This window comes from Chanodichthys erythropterus, chromosome 19 (genome assembly GCF_024489055.1).
Source record: "Chanodichthys erythropterus isolate Z2021 chromosome 19, ASM2448905v1, whole genome shotgun sequence".
Classification (NCBI taxonomy): domain Eukaryota; kingdom Metazoa; phylum Chordata; class Actinopteri; order Cypriniformes; family Xenocyprididae; genus Chanodichthys; species Chanodichthys erythropterus.
This window is the reverse complement of record NC_090239.1, coordinates 30,725,340-30,739,782: the sequence shown is the minus strand read 5'-3', so window position 1 is coordinate 30,739,782 and position 14,443 is coordinate 30,725,340. Positions and strand designations below refer to the sequence as shown.

General features: G+C 35.5%; 1 protein-coding gene across 3 annotated transcripts in view; it reads left to right on the top strand.

Annotated features, from left to right (window-relative positions):
- Positions 1–14,443, top strand: part of erbb2 (erb-b2 receptor tyrosine kinase 2) — a 44,082-nt gene that overhangs the window by 4,404 nt on the left and 25,235 nt on the right. For all 3 annotated transcript variants that reach the window (XM_067368630.1, XM_067368632.1, XM_067368631.1), the window contains exons 2-3: positions 10,146–10,297; positions 10,675–10,864. In XM_067368630.1, coding sequence (XP_067224731.1) covers positions 10,146–10,297; positions 10,675–10,864 — 342 coding nt within the window. The remainder of the gene's footprint in view (positions 1–10,145; positions 10,298–10,674; positions 10,865–14,443) is intronic.

The window sequence follows — 14,443 nt, the reverse complement described above, 5'->3', positions numbered from 1 at the left end:
TAAAGTTTTAATAAACGTTCCAATTCAACAAGAATAGAGACTTCGCCGACACAGACATTCTGAAATCATTGGAATCACTTTTAGAATGTTTCAGCTGATGAATGATAAAATCATTGACAGCCAATCAGAATCCACCCAACTAGAGCATTAAAGTAGCAGAAGACATAGCTGCAGCTCATGCTTATAATAAACAGAACATTATTGTGAGTTGGTGTGAACGCTTATATCGTAATTGTTGAAGTTATCATTATTGTGAAGGTGTGAACGGGCCTTAAAGGGTTAGTTCACCCAAAAATGAAAATAATGTAATTTATTACTCACCCTCATGTTGTTCTACACCCGTAAGACCTTCGTTCATCTCCGGGACACAAATTAAGATATTGTTGATGAAATCCGATAGCTCAGTGAGGCCTCTATTGAGAGCAAAGTCATACAAACTCTCAAGGTCCATAAAGGTACTAAAAACATATTTGAAACAGTTCATGTGAGTTCAGTGGTTCTATCTTATAAAGCGACAAGAATACTTTTTATGTGCCAAAAGAACAAAATAATGACTTTTCAACAATATCTAAATGGGCCGATTTCAAAACACTGCTTCGGAGCTTTACGAAACGAATCAGTGAATCGGAGCACCAAAGTCATGTGATTTCAGCTGTTTAGTTGTTTGATAGGAGATCCGAATCACTAATTTGAAACGAAAGATTCATAAAGCTCAGAAGCTTCATGAAGCAGTGTTTTGAAATTGGCCCATAGAGATATTGTTGAAAAGTCGTTATTTTTTTTATTTTTTTTTGGCGCACAAAAAGTATTCTTGTCACTTTATAATATTAAGATAGAACCACTGAACTCACATGAACTGATTCAAATATGTTTTTATTATCTTTATGGACCTTGAGAGTTTGAATGGCTTTGCTCTCAATGCAGGCCTCACTGAGTCATCAGATTTCATCAACAATATCTTAATTGTGTTCCGAAGATGAACGAAGGTCTTACAGGTGTAGAACAACATGAGGTTGAGTAATAAATGACATTATTTTCATTTTTGGGTGAACGAAACCTTTAACAGTTAGATTATAACTCATTAGAGCCAGGAGGAAATTTCCTTTATGAAACTCAAGTGTGTGATTTCTGCTGAGTTTTGTTAAGGGTTGTGATAAATTTAAGACTTCAATATTAAAGATGATGAGACTGAAAAAGAGTACAGACAGTCTGCGGTGATTCACTGACAGGCAAAAATGAAACATTTACTGATTTCATTACTGATTTTCTGCTGTAGTTTGTCTTGTGATTGTCTTGCTTTCATTGGAACGACATGAGGGTGAGTAATTAATGACAGAAATTTCATTTTTGGGTGAACTGACCCTTTAATAAAAAATAAAATACAATCTTTAAAAAAAAATTCTTCCAAAAATGACATTTCTGTCATAATTTAATTTCTTGTGTTGTTTCAAATAGATTTTACTTTTTTCTTCTAAGGAACAGAAAAAGAGATATTTAGCAGAATGTTTGTGCTGCTCTTTTTTTAATACATAAAATGACAGTGAATGGTGAATACAGGCTGCTAAGTTCTAAAAAATGGTGGAAGCACCATAAATGTGTCATCAATGTAGTTAATTTATTTAATTTGCGTCCTATATTCCAAAACACAGTGAATATGGCATAATGTTCAAAATTAACCTGATACGTAATGCAGCAACCAAAGACACTGACAAGAATGGGGGACTTTTTTCCAATACATTTGAATCAGTGATTGAAATTCTCATTTTGGAACAATTACCTATAAATACAGATCAAATAAAAAAGTAAATAAGGCACAAAAAGATCCATTACAATTTAATTTACCATCTACCATCACTGTAGATTTTTGATGTATTTCCAATCACAGCTTTGAGTCACTGTGGTCTCTGTAGAGGCTCTGAACCCATAAGTAAATATTGAATGTTACAAAATTTCCTTTTTCAATAGGGTTTTACTGTGCAAACTGAACAACTAAAGCATCACCACAAAAGAGATCAAACCCTATATAAAAATTTAAACTAACCAAACCCATTAATGCATTATTCGACTATCGTGCAAGCAGGCTGTTGTTGTGTGTTATATGTAAAGTAAGTTCAAGGTCATTACCTCGTTGGGAATGCTCACATGCAGTAGTTCAGCATATGCATGCGTGTATCTCATCAGTATTTTGGTATGCGTGTAGCAGTGTGTCAGAACGGAGCGATACACGCTTCACAAACACAGAGACACAAGGTCTCGTCCAAATCCTGTTCTTCCTGTCGGTTGAGAAATTCTTGTTTGTTGTGTGACTGAGTATGTACAAGAGAGCAAGAATAGAATATGCTTGTAGAAAAGCACTGATATGTTTTGTAAAAAACATTGCATGTGTATTTGAATAAATTAAGAAAATATATAATATTATACACAAATTGAATTCATTTGTCATTGTGCACTTAAACGCTTACTTTAGTTGAGTGTTTTTGTCACCGCTGTGTTATTGAAAGTTTTATCAATTTTGATGCATTGGCTTGTCCATTCAGCAGCATTTGAGGTTAATGCCCAAAGGACACGATCAAAGTGACAATACCCCATTTGGAGACCCTGTTCCTGTGGCCAGTTATAAAAGGTCTTATTGGTGTTTCTCTTATTATAACCGTGGTCAGGACCTCTTAGGCAGCAATTGATCTTTGGTCGCTGTAAATGTCAGCTTGCACTCTGTTTTGTGTATTGTTGTTGACTGTGAGATCAGTCTCCGTGACAGCAGCGGTTAACAGAAGTTGGCAGCTGAAAACCTATTGAGTACACGCTAGTGAAATACACACTCTACTTCCTGTCTGGCCACACACCAAGAGTAGGTGTGGTGAATTTGCTCACTGCACAGGTAAAGAGCACTGATTTATATTCAATCTGTCTCTCTTGTGTTGTTGTCCTAGAGACCAAAAGCAGCTCTTACACCTTGTGACACATCAAGTTTCCAATGACGAGGAATGTGTCTACACTGTGTATGACATGAGTTCTTGTTTTGCTACTACATTCATCACTTACTATGTCAGTTTGTTACTGCATGTTTTAAAGCACAAAATAAGTAAAAATGTGTTTCTGCAAAAATATACTCACATTTTCACCACAAACACAACATTTTAAGCAGAATCTGACTGAAATTTTATTGGAGTACCTGTTATTAAAGGCATGGTTCACCTAAAAATGAAATTCATCAATTACTCACCCTCATGTCCTTCAAAGGGTTAGTTCACCCAAAAATTAAAATAATGTCATTTATTACTCACCCTCATGCCATTCCACACCGGTAAGACCTTTGTTAATCTTCAGAACACAAATTAAGATATTTTTGTTGAAACCCGATGGCTCAGTGAGGCCTGCATAGCCAGCAATGACATTTCCTCTCTCAAGGTACTAAAAACACATTTAAATCATTATAAAGCAACACGCTGATTCATAACGCTCCGATGCCATCACTATATAAGTCGTTTGTTTTTTTGGCGCACCAAAAATATTCTCGTCGCTTTATAATATTAATATTGAACCACTGTACTTACATGAACTGATTTAAATATGTTTTTAGTACATTAATGGATCTTGAGAGAGGAAATGTCATTGCTCCCTATGCAGGCCTCACGGAGCCATCAGATTTCAACAAAAATATCTTAATAAATATCTTAATGAAGGTCTTACGGGTGTGGAATGGCATGAGGGTGAGTAATAAATGACATTATTTTCATTTTTGGGTGAACTAACCCTTTAAAATCCATAAAATTCTTGTTCATCTTCGTAACAGAAATGAAGATATTTTTTATTTTTATTTTTATCTGTCCTTCCCATGAAAGTCTATTTATCCGAAACTCTGATGCTTCAAAACGTTCCTAAAAAGATTGCAAAAGAGATCTATATGAATTGAGTGGTTTAAGTCTTCTGAAAAGTCATGATCGCTTTATGACTAACTTCAAGATCGCTTTATTTAATTTGGTAAACAAACATGCTCAAACATGCTTGCTTGACGCGTGAGAACCAATGAGGTTCATTTTCACTTGTCACGCCAGCATGCAGAGCCGGCGCCAGCGGAGCACTGAGGAAGGGGCATCTGAAGTAACGAAAGGGGACGATGACGTAATGCAAAGTGCCCCCAGTTAAGTTTTTTCGGACTGTAAACAAACCTGTCACCAATACAACTATGAAACTAAAAGCTACTGAGCAAATATAGATGGTAGAGCATTGAATAATATGCTACATAAAACAAAAAGGAAAATTGCCTAGGCCGTCCTATGTTCATAATAATAAAAAAAACTGTTTAAATGTATGCTGCAATATCTTGTCCTTTTAACAGTTATGGGGTTTTCCGTGATTGACAGTGCTTTGTCAGTCGTGTCTTGTTCCGTGTTCACAACAATTCTGTCTTTTCAATATAAAAGTCTTCGCTACTGACTGACACACTCATAAAAACTGTCTTTGCCGCTACTAATGGCATAATAATGTAACTTCTGTTGCTGTTCACTGTCAGGGACTATTTTTTTCTGGCGGAAGGAAGGCTTTTAGTGATTTTACTTCATGAAAATTGCATTGATACATATATTTTTTGGCTTTAATATTTGTATTGTGTGGTAACCGTTTTATAAAAGCAATAAGGTACTCGAGGCTGGTGCTGTATTGTGAATAAGTCAGCACACAAAGTTCACGATACAGCACAGCCTCGAGTATCTTATTGCTTATGTAACCCTGGACCACAAAACCAGTCGAAAGTCACACAGGTTAATTTTTTAGCAATAGCCAACAATGTATTGTGTGGGTCAAAATTATTGATTTTTTTTATTTTTTTTTTTATGCCAAAATCATTAGGATATTAAATAAAGATCATGTTCCATTAAGATATTTTGTAAATTTCCTACTGCAAATATATATAAAAAAATTTTTTTTTGATTAGATATGCATGGATAAGGACTTCATCTGGACAAATTTAAAGGCGATTTTCTCAATATTTAGATTTTTTGACACCCTCAGATTCCAGATTTTCAAATAGTCGTATCTCTGCCAAATATTGTCCTATCCATAGATCAATGGAAAGCTTGTTTATTCAGGTTTCAGGTGATGTCACAAGTCCTTGTGACTGGTTTTGTGGTCGAGGGTCACATACTGTATATATAATTGTGCCGTATATACAACCACAGCAAACCTGGGGAAAAAATCACATTTAAATCGCAATTATATTTTTCTCCCAAATGTGCAACCCTAATTTCATCTTAAATAGTATTTCCTTTAAAAATATAGTTTATTTATTATAAGTCAGCAGGGGATGGCCCATTCACCTACTAAAAGCACTGAACAACCTTTAGGCAATCTATTCTATTTTGTAAATACATTTTTTGTTTTTGATAACTTAGTTACTAATTTGTTGATTTGACCTATCTTTGTAGATGCTTCGTGTTTTATGTTGTCTTGCTGGATATTGTTAAGAATGCCCATGCAGATCCTGAAACACAATTTCCCTATGCGGATAAAGACTACATCTACGGTGCCAATAAAACAACCAAATATCAGCAAGTTAATTGGCCTGGGTGATTTTTTGCAGCATAAAACTAACAAACAAAAATCAGAGGTACTCAGAGCGTGTGTGTGTGTGTGTGTGTGTGTAAACCTGTTGGTTTGGATGTTATTGGCAAAACGTTTGTGGTGTATAATAACACTTCAGCCAGTCTAAATCAAGTTTGAGTTGGAGTAAAAAATGATTATGTAGAAAACAGAAGTACAGAGAACAGGGCCGCAGAGACATGGACAAATAGAGTTGTTTTCAATTCAAGGTCCCTATACACACACATGCACAGAGACGAGGGAATGTTAGGATGATGAAGGAGGAGGAACGGAACTTGGAAAGGAAGTGTGAACTGGAGAAAACAGTGACTTATTATTCAATCTCAGTCCCATCAGCATGCATGCATTTCACTTCTATTACTACACAAAAACAGCTCTTTCAATAATGTCTCATACGATAAGACATTAAAGGAATAGCTTATAATAAGAAGAATAAGAAAACAAATGTAATCAACCTCATTTGCAAATTTTCATTGTCGCAGTTGTATAAACATAACCACTCTGTTAAGACTGTGTCTTAAGAGCTAGTCAACAGTTAACCAAGGGGTAATCAGTCTTACTTTTAAGATTCAAATGAAACCAGTCTGTATTTTTATGCAACTGACTTTAAAAAGTTATGATCAGAGAAAAAAATGAGAGCCTATCTTATACATCTAGTCTAAGCAGTTTATGCAACTGACCACTGGAATTAAACATCAAAAAATCAACAAATAGGCTACACATGACGTATGTTTGCTCATTGAACTTGTGGAGGTGTAATAGAAATGGTTTACAGTCTATTGTCAACTGAGGACACAGAGACACCAAATGTTTTACACAGACATGCACAAATCTCAGTACAGTGCTGCACATGCACAAACTCATGACATGGACGCTTAAAGTGAGTTCCAAACACATCTACAGTATCCTGCACAGAGTAGCAGTGTGATAACAGTAGTCATGACTAAATGAAACAAATCATGTGTGTGCATCTAAGTAGTTATTTTCACTAAAAGACAAATGAATAATACATTTAAAGTGATATTAATGCAGACTTTATAGGCAGTACTCTTAATTTCCATGATGTTCATTTGAAAATGATATTAATTCACGAGTTTACATGTACATGAAATCAAGAAAGTAATTCATATGGTAATTTAATGCGTATTTGGTGTGCTGTCCGGGGGAGGGCTCCAAGCTCGGAATTTGGCCTGAACCCAGAGTACTCCCCCTCCTTAACTGGGATAGAAACCAGCCAAGAGTGAGGTGATGGGGTGGTGGAGGGATGCTGTGAAACTTGTCGCGGGATAAAGATGAGAGATGGCTTTATATACCGGCTTCCTCTTGCACTGATTGGTTATTTGTGTTAAATAAAACTTCATTTTATATTATGTAGTGCTGGTTGGTATACCGGTTCATGCGGTATACCGGTTTCAGTTTTGTGTACGATATGTATTTTTTAAAATACCACCATGCCAATGTGTAAATAACTGCTGCATCTATTCAATGGCCACAAAGACTGCTGGGGTTGGGGGTAATACATTACAAGTAACGCAAGTTACGTAATCAGATTACTTTTTTTTTTTTTTTCAAGTAACAAGTAAATGAATGTACTACTTTAAATTTACAACAAAATATCTAAGTAACTGTTTCAAATAAATAATGCAAGTTACTTTGTTTTCCCATTTATTGACTGGCACCTCTCCTGTCTCAATGTTGAGAGAAATGGGGAGTAAGGTTCAGAGTTGTTTGGTGGGGCTGTGTAAACATGATGCTTATTGTAGTTCTAGACTAAATGTGGAATTCAGTATTCCTCAAAATGAATCAAAACTGTAAAATGCATACTCAGAATATTACATAAACCCGCAGTAATTAAATATATCAACCATTTATCAACCATTGTCTTTACTGTTGACCTTCAGTGATCCAATTCAACCATGCCAATAAGAAAAAATGACTTTAAATAAATGTCACATTTGTGTTTCATTTGTGTTTTCATTCTTATTCACACTGGCCCATGAAAAAAGTATGGGGGATGAATATAAAAAATATTCTATGCCCATGCCCATTGTTAAAAAAGTTCATGGATATGCTATTTTTTCAGCTACATATGAGAAGTTTTCATAAATGAATGGGTTATTTTAAAATTAAACTCAAAAGTAGTTTTTAAAGGTACACAGTAATTTTTCCACCATTTAAAAATAAAATGAATCGTATTTTTAAACTATATGTTTAAAAATAATGTTGTCAAAACCCAGATGACTAATTCAACACTGGTTTCCTCAAGATTTTCCTATAGGTTTTTATAATGGGGTTTTTCAGTTGAATTTGAGTAAAATAAAGTCTGTGGTAAACACAACTTGTCAATACTTGGACATTTTGTTCTACAATGTAAACTGCACACACTCACTACCCAAACATTCCTATCTAGTTACTGACTAGAAAAAAAGAAAAAACAGCTTCAAAATTTGCGTTTTCGATATGGGTGTGTAATTTACGCTGTGAAACAATACGTCAAAGTATCGTCAAGTTATGTTTACCACTGACCTTATTTTACTCTTAAATTAGAAAATCTTGAAGTAACCTCTAGTGAATTAGTCTTTCGGGTTTTGGTGTTACGACTGCACTGCTGTGTTACTAAAAGATTTATTTTACATGGAGAAGGTTGTCTGATACATTGATCTCACATGACCTGAGCTCACTGCTTAATTTGTCTGGGAAATAGGGCAGCAACCAGGGCCATGCACAGATATTTTAATGGGTAGTGGCCCAAACCAAAAAAGGGGGCACTAAAGGGATTGTGGGGGTGGGGGTAGTGCTTGTTAATGCAATTTTTCATTTGTTACAAATATCCAATTAAAAGAGAAGACTGCACCTTCACTCTGACTCTTTTGATGGACCCTTAGGCAATATCATCTTAAAGTAGCTAATGAATAACAAAATATTTTAAATAAAAAATAAATCTATACAATCTGTTCCAAATTATTATCCAAATGACATATCAGTAGGATTTCAGTAAAATAAAAATAATTTCTCATATCTTTTTAGATAACTGTATCCGTCTCGGACAGCTTTGTTCAATAGTTTGCCAGGTCTTCTTGGGTAAATGGAAAACCTACGTAAATAAGTTGTTCCACATTATTAAGCAAGTCACAGTTCTTGTGCAGTATGGAGAGGAAGAAAGATCTTTCTGAAGATGAAAAGTCATGAAAACAACTTATATTCTGCAAAAACTGAATAGAGATTATTGAACTGTTAAAGGATTTTGTGAGTGATTCAGAGCACAGCAGAACTCAACCTCAACTCATTTTCCATTTACCTAAGAAGACCTGGCACACTATTCTTAAAACCTGTCTGAGAAGAAAGACAACATACACTTTTTTGAAAAACTAAAACCTGAACACTTGCATAATAATTTAGAACATTTATAGTATATTATAATATATAATATTATAAATGTTTTGTTATAAATTACTAGTATCAACTAAGAATAGATTGTAATGGGAAATATTCTTTACAGGAGTTAAAGTCAGGACTGCCTCCTGATGTAGCCCACCATCCTTATGAAAATTAACCATGGTTTTATGATAGTATTGATTACCATTTCTATTTAACCCCACAAATGCTATAGTTAAACTGTGGTTTTTGTAGCAGAATTCAAGTTAATTTGTGTTTACCATGGAATAACTACAATAACTATTTTTTATTTATTTTTTTATTGGTAGTAAAGCCATGGTTAATTTGCATAATTGGCATGCTGAAGTTTTGAATCAATGTTTGCAATGATGAACAGCCTTTAGCAGCCTCCCTTCACTATGTCTTTGTCTTCTTTTTGTGAAGGCATTGTTTTTTGTCTAGCATATTGAATATTTTTTTTTCATATTAAATAATATCTGGTAAAATAATTTGATTAGACACACATTCAAATGATCTTCCAAGAACGTGAACGTTTTGTACAAGTTACCGAAACATTACCGACAATGCCCAACCATTGTCTGTATGTGGATTATAGTGCATCTTCCTGTCAATGGGACAAACTTCTGGAACTGCCACCTCCACACACTCGCCTGAGCATGGACAGACTGTGAGTGAGCGGGCGGGAAAACACGGGGTGGATTAGCAGAATTAGTGGATCTTTAGCGGAGCGATAGCTGAATGCTTTTATGGAAATCCAGTCAAAGTGAGAGAAGGGGGCGAGAGGGGCACTTCAGCCGATGAGGGCAGAGGGGCAGTGGCTCTAGCCACCGGGCAACCTCCTATGCACGGCCCTGGCTGCAACCAACAATTATTTTGATAAATAACTCTATTTTGATAAACAATCTAACATAATTTGAAATATTAATCAATTTTTTGGGTGATTAATGCATTAAAATAACTGAAAACTTTTGTGCAATGCTGCATCCAGACTGCTAGGTGTCAGTATGTCCAAGACTACTGCCATATTGGCAACTGAGACATAAGCAAAAATTACTGAGCGCACTTTAAATAGTCTCGTAATCTGTGAAAAAAAAATTCCATATAAATTTATACAGTCCTGCTGATGTGTGTATCTGTGTTTTACTTTTCAGTATGTCTCGGGACAGATATGAAGCTGGCTTTACCCTCCAGTCTTGAGAATCATTATGAGATGCTCAGGCTCCTGTACACGGGCTGTCAAGTGGTTCATGGTAACCTGGAGATCACTCATCTGCAGGGAACTCCAGACCTCTCCTTTTTGCAGGTACGGGACTGTCATGTGTGTTAGGGTAGTGCTTTAGTACTCTTTATTATACAGCAGCTAGATTTCTTTGGTGCTCAAGCATTTCCAAACTTCTGCTCATTTACTTGCCATTGTGTAAATAATCATGTTATAATGAATAATGTGTGTGTGCCTGAGTTTGACCAGAGCATATTTCTGAAAGTCTGCAATACCCTTTTATAGAGATGCTTAAAGTTTAAATGACACAGGAATAATTATTTTTAAAAAGTTAACAGCTCAAATGGTACTGCATAACAGGAATGACCCATCTTAAGATCCTATTTAAACTAAAATATTTCATTAATGTTTAAAATGTCAATAAAATGATGAAAATGAAAGATGCTCATGTTTGTCTGTAGGGGATTGTGGAGGTTCAGGGGTATGTGCTGATAGCTCACGTCTCAGTGCGTTCGGTTCCTCTGGACAATCTGCGGATCATACGAGGGAGTCAGCTGTATAACTCCAGCTATGCTCTTGCAGTACATGACAACATCCATCTCATTCAGGTGGGACTCGGCCTGAGAGAACTACGCCTCAGGAGTCTTACAGGTAAGGAGTGTGGGACTTAAAAGTATTTTAAAATAGTCACATTTATATTGGGTTATTTAAAATTTAACCCTCTGGAGTCTGAGGCTGATTTGGGGCCTGGAGAAGTTTTGACATGCCCTTACATTTGTGCTTTTTTCAGTTGTTCATAAACATATAAATGACAAAAGTGTCATTACACTGTATTCAGCACAAACTAGGCTACAATAATATGTGAGGAACATGTATGTACATGTTTGTGTTTTTGAAAGAACATCGTTTATGCGTGGTTATTGAAAAAACAAAAAACTTAAGTCACTGAAATAAAGCCAAAAAATATATATTAAATCTGTGTTCACAAGACTTCTGGGTATTGGAGGTTTTAGGCTAGAGTTTTGCTTCAAAATTATGTAAAAATTATCCTTCCTACTCCTTCATATAAAACAATAGAGAGATTTAAATTTTCTAAAACATCTTTGGTCAAGAAACACAGTATGCGTGGAGGCGTGAATCATCATGAATAATTGGTGATTTACACCTGAGAAGACAATAGAATTGCATAAAGAGCTCTAATGACCTGCATAAATAATGAGCTCTTTCAGACAGGTAGGCTGTGAAAATCCCCTCTGTGATCATATCCCAAAGCTTATCATGGTGTAAATCAAACATACAGAAAAAACAGCAATACTGTGAAATATTATTACAATTTAAAATAATGGTATTCTATTATATACTTTAAAATATAATGTACTTCTGTGATGCAAAGTGTCTGAACAATTATGTTACCTCTATGGCATTTCATATAGGCTTTAAGCTTAAAAGCATGCACATTTGGAGAAATATTGATGGATTCTCATATGTTTGTCAATTTTCTATACAGAGGAGTAATATTTATTCAGGATTTATTGTCATTACTATGAGTGCTGGATACTGTGTTTTCAATTCATACTTGCAGCCGGAGGGCGCTCTGTACACGTTTAGTCCAAAAATGCCTGCTAAAGAAGAATAGGCAATCCAGGAACTAACCGAACTAACAGAGGCCAGAGATCGCCAACTATGGCTTTTTAAAACACTTTTCAAGATAAAAAATACACGATTGAGACGATGAATGCATGTATTGACTCAGAATTTGCGTCTGAATAGCGCTCGCTCCGTGGCCGTGGTCGCATTAGTGGATAATGAGCTGAATCACGGACATCTGACATGGCTCACTTTTCATACAGATTACATAAACACAGAATGTTTGTTTTCGATTTGACTTACATGATTTAAAACCTGACATCAACGTTTTTTTAGACATAAGTCTAATTTTTTTGTGATTAGTATTCACTAAGTTACAGTTCATTTTCTGAGAACTATCAGATTGGACTAAGTTTAGAGGGACACGAGAGATCACGCATCATGTTAGTTTTCTTTATTTTGCAAAAAGCACAACATTTTGTTTTTACTCTGAGTGTACACAAATAAAAGAAGATGTTCCACAGATTAAAATGGTGTATAACTCTTAATTGTATGTGCAACATTGACAGAGTATTTTGAGTCTCTTTCACACTTGTAAGAAAAAAAACGCGGTGGTATCGCCGGCGATACCTCAGACCTCAAAGTGTTAAAGGCACAATATGTACATTTTTGCCACTAGAGGGCGCTTATTTAAACACAGGCGTAACTTGATGACGCAGAGATCAAGGAAGATGTCATCTTCACCTCACAGCCAATGGAAAAGAATCCGACGGGACTGAGTGTGTTGAAAATGGTTGAAAATAATATTTTGTGTGTTATTCTGTGCGTTTGCTTGGCAGCTGTTATGAGAGACTTGTTGCACACTGCAGTAAGCTAGATTGATATTAGAATATCATATTAATAAATGCTGGATGACTTGTGTTGCTAAATGCCATGCAATTAATTTTAAAACATTGTATGGTGGAGAAAATGCTGTATTACTGGTACTAAAAATAAAGCGGCATCTGATTATGCTATGTTAGCTACTTAACAAAATAGTGTTTTTCTCTGAGGCATGGTAAAAACATGGTCCTCATGGAAAATCAAGAAAATGAGATTCAAACAATAAGACTAAACGTGTTGAGCTATATAACAATGATTAGTTTTCTTTCTATAAATGTATCCAAACAGTTCCCTTGACTAATAAAACAATATATTAAAGCAGAAATCGAGGGTAACACAGGTATGATGTCGTTGAAATGTAACGCATGAACATGGTCCGTGTCCTGGTTAAAATTGCTTATTTCTCTGGATTTAAACATTCTTGGAAACATTTAGGATAATGTAAGTACACAAGTCAACAAAATATATAACACTGTTCCAGTGGTTTTTGGATATCTTACTCCAAAAATCTTACATATTGTGCCTTTAAGAGTGAAGGTCTATTACTGACTTCTCTCATTTTTTAAAATTAAAGCTTCAGTTAACACTTTTTGTTATATTGGTTGAGTCTCTTTTCACATCCTGATAACAATTAATAATATAAAAATAAATAATTATTAAAAATATATATGTATATACCTTCTGTGGAAGTTTCAGGACCAAAAAAAGTTTGTCAGATGTTCGTCCAATCATTGCATTCAGTTCTGACAGGATGTCCTTTCTGCCTGTCAACCTATGTATTTCCATACCTCCGCGCACCCTGCTCGTGCAGATATCACATGAGGCTATGATGAGTTGTAAATAGACAGTCATCGAGTGGCACGAACATAAAGCAGCCGACTTTTACAGTTCCTTCTGAACCAAAACAACAAGCTTATGCTGCGTTCACGTCATAATTACCATAATTAAAAGTTGGTAACCTGTGACATTATACTCTGAGCTGTCCTCAGACTCGGATTTATGCATTTCTATGGCAACACTATCAGTGCCAAATTTAATCTGCAGCATTCAGGTGGTACAAGTCGGAACTCTCTAGGTTGTTCACGTTCATCTTTCTTATAATGTTGTGTGCTTTGAGACTTGAGATAATTTAACTCCGCCTCTCATGACGCTTTGCAGACTCTGCTTTGCTGTGCGCATTCATGTGTTTCAGAGGAGGTGTGGCTTTGGAGACGCTCTGAAGGGAGGGTGGGATGGATCTTATGCTTTAAAAGCTAGCTTGCTATTGCTACCCTACCTTTAAATGGATGGTGACCAGTCTAGTTAGGGGATACTGCAGTTTAGATTCCCAAGTTTATGTTCTCTCTGTAAATTAACACAATTCTGTAAGTCAGAGGAATTTCTGTTGTGAATATTCATTTTTGTAGTTATGCTCAGCTCTCAAATATTTCACTAGATAATTCTCTTTGTGAGTACTTGTGAATTGAGTGAATTCAGTCTGCCTGTGTGATTCACTGGGTGGCAAATGTTTACCAGCCAATAACCATTTCCTATAGAACAAAAAGTGGTCTTTCTCCAGGTGTCTTAGAAAGTTTTCTAATAACTGGATGTTTTTTTATAGACACTAAAAAGTATAATCATTGAAATAAATTAAAGGGTTAGTTCACCCAAAAATGAAGATAATGTCATTTATTACTCACCCTCATGCCGTTCTACACCCGTAAGACCTTCATTCATCTTCGGAACACAAATTAAGATATTTTGATTAAATCCGATGGCTCA